This window comes from Crinia signifera, chromosome 1 (genome assembly GCF_055691185.1).
Source record: "Crinia signifera chromosome 1, ASM5569118v1, whole genome shotgun sequence".
Classification (NCBI taxonomy): Eukaryota; Metazoa; Chordata; class Amphibia; order Anura; family Myobatrachidae; genus Crinia; species Crinia signifera.
In genome coordinates, this window is record NC_139217.1 from 267,447,207 (window position 1) to 267,465,797 (window position 18,591).

The window sequence follows — 18,591 nt, forward strand, 5'->3', positions numbered from 1 at the left end:
CCTTCACTTCAGCTCATAGAGTTTCGGAACTTGGGGCATTGTCCTGTTGATCACCGTTTCTGGTGTTCCACAGGGACTGTGTGCAGTTGAGAACTAACCAGGGTTTTCTTCCCAAAGTATTCTCATCCTTCCATGCAAATTAACCCATTGTGATGCTGGTCTTATCAGGGGATTCTTCATCTCTGAACATTGTGCATGCTCTGCACATATACATCTCTAGGATGACGCCCTTGCAGAAGTTGGACTGTTTCTTCATCCTTTATGAGTGAGACGCAGTTTGCCAGTGTCCAAACAGATGTTGCCTCGCTGGCTCTGTCTTACGCGAGGCATATAGACATGCTTATCAGTGGGTCCCCACGGTGGTGTCAGCCTATTCTACCAGGTTGGACAGTACTTTTTGGGCCATTGCTCAGGGAGCCTCTTTCTCAGGTGTGTTGAGCAGCTAACTGGACAGGTTCAAACACCTTTTGCTAAAAAAAATTCTAAGTTCGACACTTTAGCCAGTTCTGCTGCGTCTTTTGGTAGAGCAGTATTGCAGGAGTCCCAGTGCTCTCCCGCCTGGGAGTAGTGCTTTGGTAGTTCCCCATACATGTTCACTGCAGTGTCCCCATCTTCACAAAGGAGAAATAAGGAATTTGGTACTCACCGTTAATTCCCTTTTTCTGAATCAGCAGGGGACACTGCACTCCATCCCAGAGCTTGACCTCCTGCCATTTTGCATACGTTTGTGTGATATTAATGTTCTATCTGTTGCTAACCTAATCTTGTTCTGTTGTCTTCTCCTCCTCCTTTCTGGAAATTCGCTGGTCTCTTCTCCTCTCAGACCCAGTTTTTCTAAGACTGGGGTCTGGGAGGGGGTAGAGAGGGGGGAGGAGCATACCACATCTAAATTTTTAAATTGGCGACTCCTCCAGTACACCTATTCTATCCCCATACGTGTTGACTACAGTGTCCCCTGCTGACTCAGAAAAAGGGAATTAACGGTGAGTACCAAATTCCTTATTTAACTGGGAATTTACAATGTCCCTATGTAGTCACATTATTATCCCTTAGACCAGTGGTTCCCAAAATGTCTTTAATAACGGTGCTCTAGAGTAGAAGCATTTTATTTTTACATCACCCCTATAATAAGTTTTTATTGATAAATTTGTAAGAATATATTTACATTTGGTCCTACCTGTCATCCCTACATAGCTCCCAACATGACCCATTCCAGGAGGGACGAAATTCTCTGTTCTTGAACTTCCTTCCATCACTTTCTCCTCAATTTAACCAATTCAACACAGGTGACAGCAACCATAAATTGAGAAGTCCAGGAACAGAGTATTTTATCTCTCCTGTAATTAGTTATGTTGGGGAGTTATGTTTTTAGGGTCAGTTATGTGGTAATGCACAACTGTACCTCTGATTTGTCAACAGTTTTATGTTTGCAGCCACAGGTACTGATTGGCCTATATTTGACCATAAATATTTTGCCCATAGCAACATTCCGTGTGAAAGACCAGTCATGGATCCCTCCCAGCGTGCCCCGAGGCCGGGCTGTCCCTCCCAGACCAGGAAGTCCAGGGACGTCGCTGCATCGCAAAGGATGGCTCTTATCGCAAGAGCTGTCCTTTGCGTTACCAGTCGCATATGTTCCTGCATATGCGATTAGTAAGAATTCGGTAGCCGGCGGAGAGGGGTGGTGGATGATAGAGCATCCTGTCCTATATATGCAACTATAATATTCTACATACGAAGCTGACAATATAAAGTATTCTTGCATTGATGACCAGTATATCAAAATGATTTATTCTTTGTAACCTACGGAGCAATACCTTTCCAAAACTACACCTTCGCATTTATAGCCAGTAGTAAGAACAAACCATTAAAACAGTTCTGGCATTTTGCTAATTTCCTGCAACCCTGGTATAGCATACTCCATTCATGGTTTTCCTTTTTTCCTTTTTTTCAGAAACCAAACTCCAGCATGTCTACATGGTCAGAACTAGACGTTCTACTGCTGGTAGGGACTTTGGGACACGTTCTTAGCATGGGAGCAAGTAGCTTCATTGAGGAAGAACATCAGACCTGGTATTTTCTTGTTACTACACTGTGTCTGGCTTTATCCCAAGAAATGTGTAGGAAATACTTTCTTGTGAAAAAAGGAAATCATGCGAATTGCACAGTTTTGGAACATTCAAATCAGGAAGATGTATACATAAATGAGATATATGACACACACAAGAAGGAATTAAAAGAGGAAAAAGTGCCAATTCTAACTCGTTTTATTAAAGACCATGAAAAATGGATTGCATTATCAAGCCCTGGCCTTATCCTTATTTGTTGTCGATTATTGCGCCCCCTAAATCAGACAGGAATTCAGTGGATTCATCGGCCAGATTTTGGACACTGGTTGACAAGGTAATCTGCTTTTGTTTCCTTTTCCTGTCAGTCCTATCATATTATCCTATATCTTTCATAACAAGTTTAGCCCATAGAAATAGATGCTTAGGGAACCGAAACTGATGATGTAAACATAACGACAAGGTTACAGTGTTCTGCAGTAGAAGCTATCAGTGCTGCTGTTATAACAATCAGTAAAACAGAGAACTTTGCAGTAGGAATCAACCATTTTCTGCAGTTACTACATGTATATTTGTGCAATTTGTCTGTTTGAATGTGCTTTAAAAAAACACTGCTAACCTTAATCAAATTCTATTGCTGAAGTTCCCGAACACAAGTTTTATCTCTATAAATCATACAGTGTTCAATTATCAGCCCAAAAATCAGCTAATCACACCGATAACTGGCAGGGGACACGGGTAGGGAGCCGCTGCACCTCTCCTGCTCCTGCATATGTGATGAGCGGGAGCAGTGAATATATGAATATGTAATGAGCGGCTCTGGGCCCCCTGCTGTAAAAAATAAAAATGTTTTTAATTAAATATATATTCATGTGCAGCACGCACAGGAATAAAAATAGCATGCCTCTTCACCGCCAAAAAATATATATATATATATATTTTTTTTTTTACACCAAATAAAAAAATAAAAAAAACACTATTTTAAAAGATAACATTCCAGTTCACCTTAAACAGATGGCGATTGCTACACGGTGAAGCACAGCGAAAATCACGTTGGAAGCAATTCCCCATCCTAACATTGAATACACTCACGGCGAAAAACCCATTGGAAAACAGCAGCGAATTGCGGCGACTAATTGGCCGCCATTCACTGTTCGCCATCTGCGAATTTTGAGTGTTGAATAGGGTGAATTACTTTTCCGGTCACAGGGAGCATGAAAATATTACACATTCGCCTTGAAAAGAGGCGAATCAGCCTCATTGAATACTGCCCTTAAACTATTCAAATAAACTTATAATAAAACCTTTTCCTCTGGCATATTTACAACTAAACATGTATTTTTTTTTTTTTTTTTCTGTTACAGCTCTGAACACAAGGCCGAGCTATCATTTTTGGTAGCTATCTGCTTAGTTATGATATTTGTGTTAATTCAAGGAAAGTGCTCTTTAGTATCTAAAGTAGCATTGATGTTTGGCCTGCTGGGGGTGTACTGTTACAGAGCCGCCATAGGACATGTATTATATCCCTGGCAACAAAGTAATAAAGAGATCACCAAGTAAGTGTACGCCAATTATTTCTTCTATAACCATTATTTCTTCTTTATACTGAATTACAGTGCATTAAATAACTCATGTTTAAAAATTATAACTTTTTTTTAACACCGTGTAAATTCTATTAACCACAGTATATTACCATGGTTTCTCCCGTGGTTTTTCAGTTAGTTGAGTTAGCGAGCACTTAGTTACATATGGCCTTATTCTAGTTCACTCTTTCTGACAAAATCCTTCTCAGATGGACAAAACCATGTGCACTGCAGGTGGGGCAGATGTAACTTGTGCAGAGAGAATTAGATTTGGGTGGGGTTTTACTTCAAAGTGAGATCTATATTGCAGTGTAAAAATAAAGCAGCCAGTATTTACCCTGCACAGAAACAAAATAACTCACCCAAATCTAACTCTCTCTGCACAAGTCACATCTGCCCCCTGCAGTGCACATGGTTTTGTCCATCTCTAAGAAGGATTTTGTCAGAGTGAACTAGAATAAGGCCCATAGTTACAGAGTAGGTGAGGCTAAATAAAGACTTGTGTCCATCTAGTTCAACCTATGTTTATAATAGTTTATCCCTTGTTGTATTGTATGTTCTGATATTTTTAAGACATATTCGGGGAAATTTACTAAAGGAAATTTGTAAATAATAGGTGTAAAAATAGGTGTATTTGTATCCAGAAATACACTTATTTTTGACATTTACTATCCCAAAAATATGGCAATTCGTATTTGTATTGATGTGCTATCAATACGAATACGAACTACGGTATTTTCGGGATAGTAAATGTCAAAAATAGGTGTATTTCTAGATACAAATACACCTATTTTTTACAAATTTCCTTTAGTAAATTTCCCCCATTATGTTATTAAGGATTATTCTTTGCTTGCTTCCCTGATCCCTATGCGTTACTGCCTGAGTACTAGTAATTTACCGCACAGTAAAATCTGGTTATAATTAGATAGCCCAATTTATACTATTGAGCTAAAAAAAAAAATTTGCTCTGTGCTGTGAATTAGCGACGGCAACTGGAGATATCGCTATTCCTTGTTTGGCTATTCCTATATCCAAGACTGTTCAAAATGTATTGCTTGAGCAACTTTTAAAACCCAGTCCCTAAAACGGTTTAAATGCTGCCATAGGCACATCACATGTAGCTTTTTTGTATCTCCTTTTTTAATTGGAGAAATCAGTTTATGACTTTGTAGTATTCATAGCTATAATTGCACCAATTAAACTTTGCTCAACGGAGTTCTTTGCGTAATGGAGTTTACTGATCTTCAGTAATGAGTGCTATTTGAGCTAGGTGCTGGATTGCATTGAGCCATTTGGCAATTTTGACAAACTAGTGCAAAAATGCAACAAAACTTGTTATAGAAGGAACCTGGTCAACCTGACTTCCATAGCATTTGCTTCAGAAAATCATCTTTATAGAAACTGGCAATATATAGTATAGCATGAAATGATTTGTAGTTTTTGTTAATGTTTACAATTCAAATCTGTTTCTTTTATGGGTAATCTTTACAGAGGAATCACTGAAGCTCGCTTTGTCTATATATTTGTTCTTGGAATGCTTATAACTGGAATAAAGGACCTGTTGAAGTCACATGTTATTTACACGGATTCTAAAGCAAAGACTGTTGGTTTATGGGAAGTCTACAGCGGACTGGTTCTGCTAGCAGCGCTTCTGTTTAGACCACACAACCTTGTGGTCTTGGTATTCTGTCTGATAATCCAAATTATTCTGACTATGTTCATCTGGAAATTACTGCAATTTGATGCAGCTCAACTCACTATAATGCACTACTGGTTTGGACAGGCCTTTTTCTTCTTCCAGGTATGATAAACTGTATATACCGTGCACAGATTTCTGGGATGATACTTTTTCATTTGGTTTTCCTGTTATTTATATAGCGCACACATATTCCACAGTTCTTTTACAGAGAATATTTGGTCATTTACGCCAGTCCCTACCCCGGAGGGTAACGCTTTTGTTAATTTTGTTGAGGGCCTCTAATATTTTTTAGAGTGTGAGAGGAAACCCACACAAGCACATGGAACAAACCAAACGCAGTTAAGGCCATGGTGGGAATTGAATCCATGACCTCCGTGCTTTAAGGCAGTAATACTAACCATTTCATCGTACATACTGCCTGTGTGCATGCCCAGGACAGAGGTGTGGGGTAAGGGATGCTATAATAGTGTGTATGTATGTTGAAGAAAGTAGATTGTTTATGTTGTATGGTGCTGGTGAATAGGTAGGGTCCATCATTAGAAGTAGGAAAGAAGGATTATGGTAGTCCTACTAAGATAAGGGCTTGTACACGGTGATATTAGCTCATTCTGTTTCATCTCAAGTGAACAGAGGTGAGGCAACAGCTCACACAAAGACACTTTATCCATATGGAGAGAGACCGCTGCAGTGCACGTGGCCTATTTATGAAGAAAAGTACTAAGCGGAGAGTAAACAATGTACTAATGTCTGCTGTCCATGTGCCAGTTATCTGCTCTGAAAGCCTACTGCCCAGCATTAGCCCCTCTCCTTACAGATTAATTGGCTCTCTATGAGCTGTTCCCTCCTATTTGGTAACTTTGTGTAGCTATTGTTATTGTTTCTTTTTTCCAGGGCAATTCAAACACCATAAGTACTGTGGATGTATCTGCTGGCTTTGTGGGTCTAGATAACTATGTTGAGATTCCAGCTATTTTCCTGACTGCATTTGTGACATACAGTGGGCCCCTACTTTGGTCTATGCACTTGCTGTGTTATCTGAATGGAGAAACCAGCAGGTAAGTTACACAGGTTATTAAATGCTGGGAATGTAATGTGTTAAGGCAATTGTCAAGCTACAGGTAGGAGGTGGGGGGACAAAGTTACTCATAAAATGCAATCCGCTTCCATCTATACTTTATCAATCACATCTGAAATATGGCAGAAGCTGATTTGTTGCTATGGGCAACATTTCCACTTTAGCTCTCTCTCCAAGGTTTGGTACAGCTCCCCCTCAATACCAACATAAAACTTTGGCTGATTTGAGAATAGTTTAGAGGCCATAGTGGTGAGACAAAGTCTCAGATTTCACTCTGGTTTTTTTTTTTACGGAATCCCCCTAGGTTACAATGGTCTCTCATTCGTCCTTATACAAACATTGGGCCTGATTCAGACCTGTTAACAAGATGGCAATGTTTGCAGATGGGCAAAACCATGCTGCACTGTAGGTGGGGCAGATGTAACATGTGCCGAGAGTGTTAGATTTGGGGGAGGTATTTTGTTTCTGTGCAGGGTAAGTGCTGGCTGGTTTATTCTTACACTACAAATCAGATTTAATTTGGAACACCCATATCTAACTCTCTCTGCACATTTGAAATCCGCCCCACCTGCAGTACACATGGTTTTGTCTACTTGCAAAAATTGGAGTCTTGCTAACAGGTCTGAATTAGGCCCTGTATTATTAGAAGGTTTAGCAGACCCTTTTCCTGAAGAGCCTGAACATTAAGGGGTATATTCAATGCTGGGGGCGAGCAGTGGCGAGGGGGTTTTGTATGGTGAGGATGGCTTGTTTTTAGTGAGGAAACGCGATCCGTGGCCGGCTGCTCGACATATTTTGGGGGAGATTCTCTAAACAAGAAATGCGGTAAAAACCCCGTTATCGGGGTTTTTACCGCATTTTGGGATGCTGTAAGCATCCCCCGCCGGGTTAACGTGGCGGGGGCATCGCCAGAAAAATCTGGCGATGCCCCATAGAAGCCAATGGGCTTCTACCGCATCCCTCCGCCGCCACGCGCCGACCCCCCGCCGCCCCGCATCGCCCCCTCCCCCCTCACCTGTGTCCGGGCAGCACAGCGCAGTGCTGCCCGGACCTGTGACCTCCTCCCTGCACTGATCCTCTTCCGGGTGCAGGGAGGAGGAGGAGAGCCCGGCGCAGCAGCAGCAGCGCCGGGTGTGTGAGGGAGGGGGGAGCCGCCGGGACCTACTGGGACCTGGCGACTCTCACCGCAAAGGACAGCTCTTAACGCAAGAGCTGTCCTTTGCCTTAATTATTGCATATGTTACAACATATGCGATAATAAAGTATGCGATGGGCGGCGAAGGGGGGCGGAGATTCTTAGAGAATCTCCCTCTCTATGTTCTGGCGAAATACTCGCCATCAGAGGGCGGTGAGGATTCCCCGGAACAGCAGAGTTTTCCATAAATGCAGGGAGCCCGCTGCATATAGCGGGGAGCCTTGCCGTTTTGATGGCCGCACTCACTGTTTCCACCTTGCCTCAGGGAGCAGACAAGGTGGAAACGGCAAGTGAGGGGGGTGTGTTGAATACTGATGGTGGGCTATCTGCACTGCTCGCCATCAGCCATCCCCCCCCCCCCCTCTTTCCCCACGCATTGAATATACCCCTAAAAATTGTCTCCTTGCACAGTTTCCTGAAATTCGTTTTGTATGATTCAAGGGTTTGTTTTCTATTCTGGATAGAATATAAGATATTAGAGCCCAAAGGAACATCACACTAGCTGCAGCTTGTCCTACTCTGACACAGTGCAATATAGCACAATATTCTTTCACAAATGCGAAGTAAGCAGCACAAGCATCATGCAATAACGAATATACAATAACTGTATATTATGGGAAAACAGAATAATACTTATAATATGTAATATAATATGTGTCCTGGATTTATCTTAGAGCTTTATAAAGTACAATAGACCATGGGAGTGCTCACACTAACGCGCTTTTGCAATTGTCATCCTATTTCAGGGCTGCAACTTCTATAGCTCATGGCTGTTACTGCTACGCTATCATCCGCTCCCTTCCAGTCACCATCTACATTCTTCTGGTCACCGCTCTTCGTTACCACTTGTTCATTTGGAGCGTGTTTTCTCCTAAGTTACTCTATGAAGTCATACATCTCTTCATCTCAGCCGGAGTCTGTGTCATGTTCACTGCTGTTGATAAGAACCAAGGGGCAAAAAGTGATCTGTGAGTGGCGGTAACAGGACTTGCTGAACATAATATATTAAAAAAGCTAATAACATGTAAATAGTTTGGGGTTGTAATATTTTTCTAAAAAATCTGTATATGGACTTTAAATATTTTAGTTGTTTATTATTCAGCTACTACTTTATATTTTTGTACATTTATTTAAAAAGAAATCTGTGTACTCAATTTGATCTCTGCTAAAGATAACCTGTCAATCATTTCTTCATTGTTTGTGTGTTGGGAGATTAGGTACTGCGCCGTAAATTAAGTGTTACATCTTTGTTTTTGTACTGGTCTTTCTGATGAAAGCATTAAAGGCAATCCAACAAATGTAGAATTTAAATGAAAAGCATTGTTCCGGACATAGGGTGGGAATTCTATTGTAATAACCCTTTGATGGGCGGTATTCAATTGATGCTGCTTGTCATGGCCAGAGCGGTTGGGTTTAGCTGCATATACCAGCTAAATCTGTAAAGTAAAATGGGCGTGATGCGAAAGGTTCAGTTTCAGCGCTCAAATGGGTCACTTTTTTTTTTTCCATCGGCAGCCACAATTGAATAGATGGGTGTCATCTGCAGGCTGCCACAGGGAAAAATTAATTCCCGAGAAGTAAGTGTAAGTTGCGGGGTTTCAGCCGCACATTGCACTGTTACAGCACACTGGCCCTTATTCTGATCTGGGCGGTACGGCCCGCGTGCGGCCGTACCGCCGATGTTTTCGCTCTGCACATGCGCAGAGGTCACTCTGCGCATGTGCAGGGGAAATCGCCGCACAAAAATTTTATACGCCGCAAAGGGGGCGTATAGGGGCGTGAGGGGCTTAATAGCCTCATTTACCTATGAATACGCCCAGCGTTTCATGGGCGTTCCCATGCAAACGCGGGGCGTATGCATGGTAATGAGGCTATAACGCCAGTGATGGAGGCGGAAAGCTGACATCGCCGGATGTCAGCTCTCCGCCCCCATACAAGCTTTCACACGGACGATTGTCCGTGTGGTCTAAGCTTGCGGGAGCTGCTGGAGCGTGCGGCCCTGCCTTCGATGGTCGCCGACCATCGAATGCAGGGGGCAGCTCCCACCATGGTGGAGGCGTACGCCCCACCATTTTCATGCGGATCGCCAGCCGTCCGCGTACGGACGGCCGTGGCGATCCGTATTGTAGGCGGGGATTGGTTTGTGCGGCCGGAGCAACGTATGCGGCTCCGGCCGCACAGACCAGAATAAGGGCCACTGTGTGTTGTCTACAATACTCAACTTAAACTTTTGGCCATGTATGATTAGGTTGAAGTGGAGGGACCAGACTAATAATGATGGTGGTAGACACGGGACTGATGCCAAAAGTGACTACATACCTATTCATGTACTGTAGTTTAAAAGTCAAATTTATGACTTCTGGTGGGTGACTTATCCAAGAAGGTGACATTTTAGCATAGCTCCATAGACTGCTGTGTAATCTTTACCAGTCAGTGCTCTTTCCCTTGATATCTTGCACTTCAGCACCCTCCTAAAACCTATGGGATCCTTTTGAGTTGTTAATTGCTAGCAACAGAGGCTTTACTACTCTGTTTCTTTGCCGGCGTCAGATTCTGCTGGGTGAGCCACATGGAGATCCCATTCCCGCCACTCCTGCATTGGGTCTTCAGCTGCTACTCCTTACCTATACTTCTGGACTTAGGGCCTGATTCTGGTTACCTCGGTCAGTTGCGAAGCTTGCAGCTTTCCGAGTCCCAGAGGGCCTGCCCTGCCGAATTGCCGTCACCTTATCCCCTCGTAACCATGCGAGTTGATGTGTCCCAAAGAAACATCCCCTTGCATGTCCCGCTGGCGGAGAAGTCATTCGAAGGTAGCCGATCATCGAATGATTTCATCAGGCCACGCAAATATGTCAGTGGATTCTGGCTTATATATTTGTGGCCATTCTGCCGAAGACCGGGCGCCTGGCTGATGCCATGTGACATCAGCCTCCCACCCCGGCACACCTCCTCCCACCCGCATTCCCATTGTAATGCGGGTGCAGTCTATCAACCATCGGAACGGGGCCGAATGGATCAGAATGGCCCCCTTAGATACCTCATTGATGCTGCAGCCATTGATGGATGAGTCCTTTCTGTGATACTCCTAGACCTGGAATACTTATACGTCTGAGATCTGCCGCCAGTACTGTGTCTCCAGGATGCTGTGGTCTCCATGAGGTGCACTGCCTGAGGCTGTTTGTGGTCATTCTCTCAGTATTGCTTTGCTGGTGGGTGGGTTGTGCCACGGGTTTCACTGCTTCTGGCTGATCACATCTGTGAGTTAGACGCACTAATTTGAAATGACACTTGCCTACTGAGTGTGACTGATTCAATATACACAAAACAGAACTTTTGCTGGGAAAAAGCTGCTGCTGCTGCTGCTGCTACATTATAGCACTTTGTGTACATATTTAGACACTTGGTTGCACACATATACAAGTGTCTCCTACTTAGTTGCTGGGGGTGACCCTCAGTCTGACGCTCTTCTCTTGGGTAATACACTTCTGACTATGGAGATCAGAGAATGACACCTACATACATTGCCTTCTTGGATTTCTTCGTCTTTTAGGGTCACCTAAAATGTATGGGAATTGGAACATTTTGGGGGATACTAACATTTTTAAAAAGACCATTTTTGTTTATTTAAGTTTGATACTTTTTACTTATAAGAGACCCATTGGAAGACAGGAGAATTCCTCGGTGCTTGATTGATGGAATGGCAGACTACTCATGGCTTCAAAGTCTCCTGTAATTGTGCATTGTTCTGGATCATCAATAGAGACGGACTTTGTTGATAAGTTTGGATTGGCCACAGTTTTGATTGCAAGGTATACACAACTGCAAGTGTGGCACAGTCTTTGCCATAAATGCAGACTGAACCCATTATGTGTGCCACTTCATTACCTTAGTAAGCAGGCCACTCTTTTACTTGTCTGCAAAGTCTCTAAGCTGTCAGACAGTTGGTTATTAATTTAAAGCGGGATAGTTTGGCCCTATACTTTGGCCTGCCTACAGGCTTAGCACTCTGTTGCATCTTTGAGATGCTGTCCCCTGAAAATCGTAATAATTCACTAGAGATCATTGGATTAACAAGCTGTTTCTGTGTGCTATTCTTTTTTCCACACTCCATTATAATTCGATACATTACAACTGGATTAGAACAATGGAAGTATAATTTCTTCTGTTTGCGTACTGTGCACATGTTAGCACAGACACTAGCTTATTCTGTTAAATGTTAGGCGTGTCCTGTGGTAAGATAATTCTGGGTCTAGGTGTGGCATTATGTTGCCAGTCACTTGGCTAACTATTTACCCTGAGTGGGCCATCTTTGGAATCTTGTATGGGGGCTTGCCAGTGGCTAAAGCGGTGAGGAAATTGTTAGTACATTTATTAGCTGTGTTGAAGATGGTATCATCATGAACTTATAGACCAAGATGATTCCTGCATCATTTACACTCTTTTCTAAAAAGTTTTTCCATGTCTCCGAAATTGATTGGGTTGGAGACCTCAATGCAAGAAGATGTTCACTCATGCTTTGTTTTATTTATTTTTTTTAGCATGAGAGGGCTTCATTTATACCCCTTACTCAGGAAACAGCTTTGGAAATTTTTATGGGGTACACATTGGTACAGGACCCATATGTGCTTGGTGTGCCCCAGCTCATTGGAAATGGGCTGTGGTTCTAATCTTTTTCACGTTAAAATGTTTTGGATCCATGTTTTTATTTATATATTAGTGCTTCAGCTACTACTGTTTGTGTCCATTCTTTTCTTCTTTTACCTGCTTATATTGTATTTTTAACTTATTTTCATGCTACAATAAAGAAAAAAATTGGATGTGATTCAAATTCTTTGGGGGCGGGCTGTTAGTACATTTTAAAAACCTTGAAAAAGATTTGCAAGTCTATATTAGGGACTTGTAAAGCAGTGGTTCTCAAATTGTGGGTCCTGACCCCAAAGCCATCTCCGCATAGGGTCACTACTTTATTTTGCTGATCATCAGGTTGATGACTTCTCTGTTAGATCAATGATCCAAGGAGTCTGAAAAGTCAGTTAAATTGTCTGGTACTTCTGACTCGCATAACTGTCTTATAGTGTGTACACACGGTACAATTTGCCTTCCAATGTTGACGATATAGTCAACATCGGATCGGCATCGTATGTAGATCGCAAGGGTTTTAACCCTTGCGATCCCGATCCGATCCCTATGCGCGTTTACGTATCGCGAGCCAGAAAGTCTTGGCTGCCTTGACTATATAGTGCAGATCTGCACTATATAGTCAAGATTGTATGAAAATCGGATGTGCCTTGCGATACGATTCTGATCATATCGGGGATCGCAACTCAAGGCACATCTCACCGTGTGTACACACCATTATAGTGTGTACACACGGTACAATTTGCCTTCCGATGTTGACGATATAGTCAACATCGGATCGGCATCGGATGCAGATCGCAAAGGTTTTAACCCTTGCGATCCCGATCCGATCCCTATGCGCGTTTACGTATCGCAAGCCAGAAAGTCTTAGCTGCCTTGACTATATAGTGCAGATCTGCACTATATAGTCAAGAATGTATGCAAATCGGATGTGCCTTGCGATCCGATCCCGATCCGATCATATCGGGGATCGCATCTCAAGGCACATCACAAAGTGTGTACACACCATTAGAGATCTGAGGAGTCATAAAGCAGCTCTGCTTCCAACCCAGTGCTTTGCCTCTCTCTTTTGTGGCCCTGCAATGCTTTCATGCATGTGCGGTCTGCTGTGGCCAATCTGCAGTAACTTGCTGAGGTCCTGTAATCATTTTCTCTAGTCGGACTGGGTCCCGCAGCCACTTCTCTAAAGGGAGAGATGTATTCGAACACACACAGGAGGAAGGCAGGTTCAGGGAAAAGGGTAGTGAAAAGTGGAATGGCCTCCCATCAGGGGTGGTATAGGCTAATACAGGAGTGCTATGTTGTAAGCATGCTTGGATAGATCCTTACAATGGATTAAAGATGAAATAGGTTTTGGGGTTATTATTAGGTTAAAAAAGGGGCACAGCAGATAGGCCGTTGTTCTTACCTGCCATCAAATTGTATGTTTCCATCTCTTTTTCTATATATGAGGGTGGTTCTAATTTCCCTCCAGATCACAGCAGCTTAACCTGCTTCCCCTTCAGCAACTAGGCTGTACATTATATTGGTCTAATCAGGAACATTACGCTGGTGAGATGTTTTGTTACCTAACTTTGTGAACCACCCTCATATATAACAACTAGCATTTTGTGTGCTGACACAGAAGCCATACCACCAGTCTTATTCCTGGCACATCTGATAAAGGTATATCAAGATGGGATAGCAGTTGTTGACTTTATGAGATTTGCTATATCTCAAGGCAGTCATCCTAAAAGTGTGGAGATATTTCCAGTAAAGAAAGAGTTTATAGTGGTGTAATCCGCAGGCCAAAGTAGTACCATTGCCAGGGTTGTTTGGGTCATGGCTGGAAATGTTCCAGTGTGACAAGTCCAGATGGGTGAAAAGGTCAACTGACGCATTTCGCAGCATACAAAAGTGCAGCTTTATTCAAAGGTGAAGTATATGTGTCCCTTGTTGGTGTCATATCCATAAGCATCACTAAACAGCGCCAGAACTGGACAAATTGTCATGCATATCGATTTTTTTATTATTGAATACACACTACGGTCATTATTAGATTGTGGCCACTTTATTTGATTGTTTTTACATAAAATAAATATGGACAATACATTCTTGCTGCGTAAAAAAAACAAAACAAAAAAAAAATACAGCTTCCACTCCAAAATCTACTGTATTGCTTTATGTGACAGGTAAAACAAACTACGATATATATTTTGTGATTATAAAACACAAGAATAAATATGATTGTATTCTAAAAATTGTTTCTACCTTTGCATTCCTGTTCTTGCAAATACTTTTTATTGGGTAAGCTCAAATACTGAGTTACCTGAACGCATTTAGATGTACCTGTTGCCTGCGCACAGCCGAGTCACCCATTTTGTGAGCTGAATATTATTCAATTATTATTAAAATATTCAACAAATATACAGCCATAAAATCAGTGCATGATCAATATATTCCATGTCTTGTAAATCGTTTTAGGATATGCCTCAGTAACATCACTCATTACTGCATAAAGGTTTGGCTTTCTCATTTCCCAAAATGGCAACCTCTACTCTATTTTCACAAATGGCACTTGCTTTTTCCATTTTCTACTGATTGTATGATATTCAAAAAATGATACATCCACAGTCAAGTGATCATTGTCAAACCAGTAGAAACCTAATCAAACAGAAATGTTCTGGGAAAAACTCACGCCAACACCCAATTCATTAAATCTTCAGATTATTAGATCATTTCCTTCAGCTATTGTGTTGGTTCTTAAAATAACTACTGGACTCTAGTGTGTGTATGTATGTGCCACTTATTCCATTACAAAAGTCGGGCTTGGATTAAAAGATCCACAGTATAGAAATACAGTCAATAGTTGACACCAGTAAGTGGACAGGAAGTAAAGTTCTACAGTTGATTCAGGTCAAATGTCGATATGCAAACGATTGACACTTTGGGCCTTATTTTGGTTCATTCTTTCTGACAAAATCCTTCTTAGATGGGCAAAACCATGTGCACTGCAGGTGGGGCAGGTGTTACTTGTGCAGAGAGAATTAGATTTGGGTGGGGTTTTACTTCAAAGTGAGATCTATATTGCAGTGTAAAAATAAAGCAGCCAGTATTTACCCTGCACAGAAACAAATAACTCACCCAAATCTAATTCTCTCTGCACATGTTACATCTGCCCCCCCTGCAGTGCACATGGTTTTGTCCATCTAAGAAGGATTTTGTCATAAAGAATGAACCAAAATAAGGCCCTTTGTATTATTTTAAACCCCATCTACTTTGGCAGCCTAACCCGCCTCTAAATTTCTAACTCTGGGGCAGATGTATTAAGCCTCGTGAAGAGATAAACTGGAGATAAAGTGGAGATAACTTGGAAGAGATAACGCACCAGCCAATCAGCTGTGTTTGAAATATGACAGTTGGGATCTGATTGGCTGGTGCGTTATCTCCTTCCACTTTATCTCCAGTTTATCTCTTCACGAGGCTTAATACATCTGCCCCAATATTCCTAGTCCTAAAAGGTGCCCATACATGGTACAATTGCTGGGTGTGATGAGATGCGCGCTCCTGTCGCACAGCTCAAACAGTATGTGCTGCACGTACTTTTTGTACTAGATCTCATCTCAATGTATTGCAAAACCTATGCGATGTGATCTAGTCCAAATTGTATACAATAATACTTTTATGAAAATAAACTATGTGTTGATTTTTAATTTGTCAGCCATTTGCACCTTTTAAACCTGTTGACCTTTAGACTGTGTTGATCTAATGCTCATATTGACCAATTAACTGTCCACCTTTTGGTGTTGTCCTATTGAATGTCTAGTTAATGTTGCAATTCCGTCCAGATACCACATAAATCTTTGTTCTATGCTCAAGATTGTTTTCAGTAATCAGACCTTAAAAGAATCTTCCAGAGCCCAAAACAGCTGATGATAGAGAAAAGTCACGTGTATTCAGATACACTGCAATCTTCACACACTGCTGAGCATCTAAAATCATGCCACCTTGTAGGAATGTTTGGTATTTGGATGATAGGTCATCATGATCAAAAGTTTAACATGTAGTGATTCACTACAGACAGATTGAAATGGTTGGCATAACAATGGTCGACACAAGCTATATCTTTTCTTTTTTTTTATCCCTTACTATGCACGTAGCCCAAAGCAAGGTACTCTAATTGGGGTCACATGTGGCTAAATTAACAAGATGGCAAAAAAAACTTGTATTGACTTTTTTTTGTGTCAACATTTCCATGTTAAACTTTTCCATGTGTCAACCTTTTGTACTTGTTGACCTTTCACCTATCTACCTTTTCCATGTCGACCTTATAACCGATTGATCTTTTGAGCAATTCAACCTATTCCATGTTGACCCATTGATCAAAACCCAGAATTTTGACATGTGAATGTTCTGAATAAACTTGGAATATTGGAATAACTTGTGTAGAAACCCGAGAGGATGAATCTGAGAGACCTCAAAAATCATAGTTGACTCCTGCTCCACATTCTGTTGCTGAACAAAGTGTATCTTCTACAGTAGATATCTTCAAGGGAAGATGTATCAACGAATTGGAAAGTGGTAAAGTGTAGAGGTTGTGTAAAGCAGCCAATCAGCTTCTGTTATTTATCTAGCACAGTCTGTGACGTGACAGATGTTCATTGGTAGCTTTGGGCAACTCATTCACTTGCACCAAGGCTTTATACATTTCCCTTCCAGTCTTTACAATACAGTGCAATACCCATCCAAGCTAACATACCAATAGTAAAGGGTTTATTTAGAACTGAGTAACAATATCAAGCACAGGAATAGTACTTACTGCAACAATATTAGAAACTAGAACAGGAAGCATGAATTGCCATCCACGCTGTAGATGGGGACACTCTGAGCTGGCTCGTTAGACCACTAAACATGCTTCTTACAATTTAGATAGCACTGTGTGTTTTTCTTGTGCCGCAGTTGATTCTGAAGTCTACAATTAAAGCCAGTATGTATTGTACTGTAACGTGCTGTATACATGTAATTTAATAAAGCGCATTTGTGCAGTTTAGGGTGAAATGTATAATACACACACTCTTGAATGGCATGGCAATACAAAGCACTAACTTTACTATAGATTATTATTATGTCTCAAAGCTCTAGCTCAAAATGGCAAATACAGTGAAACAATAATGAAACGTGTTAATCTATCTGCAATGTAATTAAAATAGAATTATCCTGCCTTTAGCCTCCTTTTCCATACTGTACTTATTTTTCCCCTGAGCCATAAAATGGCCCCAATTTGAAGCTGTTTCATATGTGTTCGAGCAGCCAATAAGTGGCCTTGGAAAGTATTGTACATACAGTATTGGCCAGAGTGAAGGCTCATGGGCATTTATCTTGTTGTGTCTGTGCAAAGCTCTAATTGGTTATATTAAATTGAAAAAAAAAAAAAAAGAACCCTTTTATCCCTGAGAGCCATAAAGGTGAACAAGCACACAATTTGTGATTCGGTTGTTGTGCTTTTCATTACGGAACATCCTGTGATTGTATAGTCTTAAAAAGTTATGTAGGCCTCCAAATGTAATATATAGGCTGGCCTGGCATAATATAACCAAACAAGCTGTTTATAGACCACTCGTTTGCCGACATAAATCGAAGCGATAATGGGTTAAGTAGACTTATTCTGCAGAAAAAAATATATATATATATGGTTCAAAGCATTTTTCATTTACTCATACAATCTTCAATAACCAAGTCCTGTAGAGAGTACAATAATACTATGTGGCCAAGATATATTGTTAATGGTTGTGCTGCACCCTGCGGTAGATAAAGACTCCTGGAAGTGTCAGTCTTTCCGTCAGCTAGTGGTGCTCCCAACATGCAAGTCTGCCGGCTTGCGGAAAAGGAGGGTACAAAAAGCAATTGAAAGCTGCATCTATGAAAGGAAGCAACTGCACTTTATGTTTGGCTTTGTGCATCGTCCATGCTGAGCCCTAATGTTTAGGGGCAGCCTCCTATTCTAATGCCAGTGATCCACATCCTGAGAGTCCTTGCATCACTAACAATGCCAGGCAGCTGAAACGTCTCTTTAGTCTTATAGTTGCGATCTGCATTACTGCTATATGGTTTGCAGAGGCTGCTTTATGTTCAATAAATATGTGATTAAATGATTCCTTTTTGGTTTCCTATATCTTGAATTTAGAAAAAAAATGATACAAAAGAATAAATGTTTTATTCATCTTCTTCCCGGTTTGCATAAATCCCTGCTTCCCAGCGCAGTGCTAGCGCACTCTTCCTGCGGCCCACTCTTACTGCCTCCAGGACCTGTAATTAGAGAAGACATGCAATTAAGGCTTGGTCCTGATTAAATGCCA

At 41.5% G+C, this 18,591-nt stretch overlaps 2 protein-coding genes across 6 annotated transcripts in view; one reads left to right on the forward strand and one right to left on the reverse strand.

Moving 5' to 3' along the window:
• Window positions 1–12,435, forward strand: part of PIGG (phosphatidylinositol glycan anchor biosynthesis class G (EMM blood group)) — a 34,591-nt gene extending 22,156 nt beyond the window's left edge. For both annotated transcript variants that reach the window (XM_083183311.1, XM_083183318.1), the window contains 5 exons: window positions 1,955–2,403; window positions 3,431–3,622; window positions 5,141–5,450; window positions 6,240–6,403; window positions 8,365–12,435. In XM_083183311.1, the coding sequence (XP_083039437.1) occupies window positions 1,955–2,403; window positions 3,431–3,622; window positions 5,141–5,450; window positions 6,240–6,403; window positions 8,365–8,590 (1,341 nt within the window). In that variant the 3' untranslated portion in view covers window positions 8,591–12,435. The remainder of the gene's footprint in view (window positions 1–1,954; window positions 2,404–3,430; window positions 3,623–5,140; window positions 5,451–6,239; window positions 6,404–8,364) is intronic.
• Window positions 12,436–14,289: 1,854 nt separating this feature from the next.
• The window catches only part of LOC146074811 (PALM2-AKAP2 fusion protein-like), a 121,821-nt gene continuing 117,519 nt past the window's right edge, over window positions 14,290–18,591 (reverse strand). For all 4 annotated transcript variants that reach the window (XM_083183350.1, XM_083183344.1, XM_083183336.1 and 1 more), the window contains exon 5: window positions 14,290–18,541. In XM_083183350.1, the coding sequence (XP_083039476.1) occupies window positions 18,449–18,541 (93 nt within the window). In that variant the 3' untranslated portion in view covers window positions 14,290–18,448. The remainder of the gene's footprint in view (window positions 18,542–18,591) is intronic.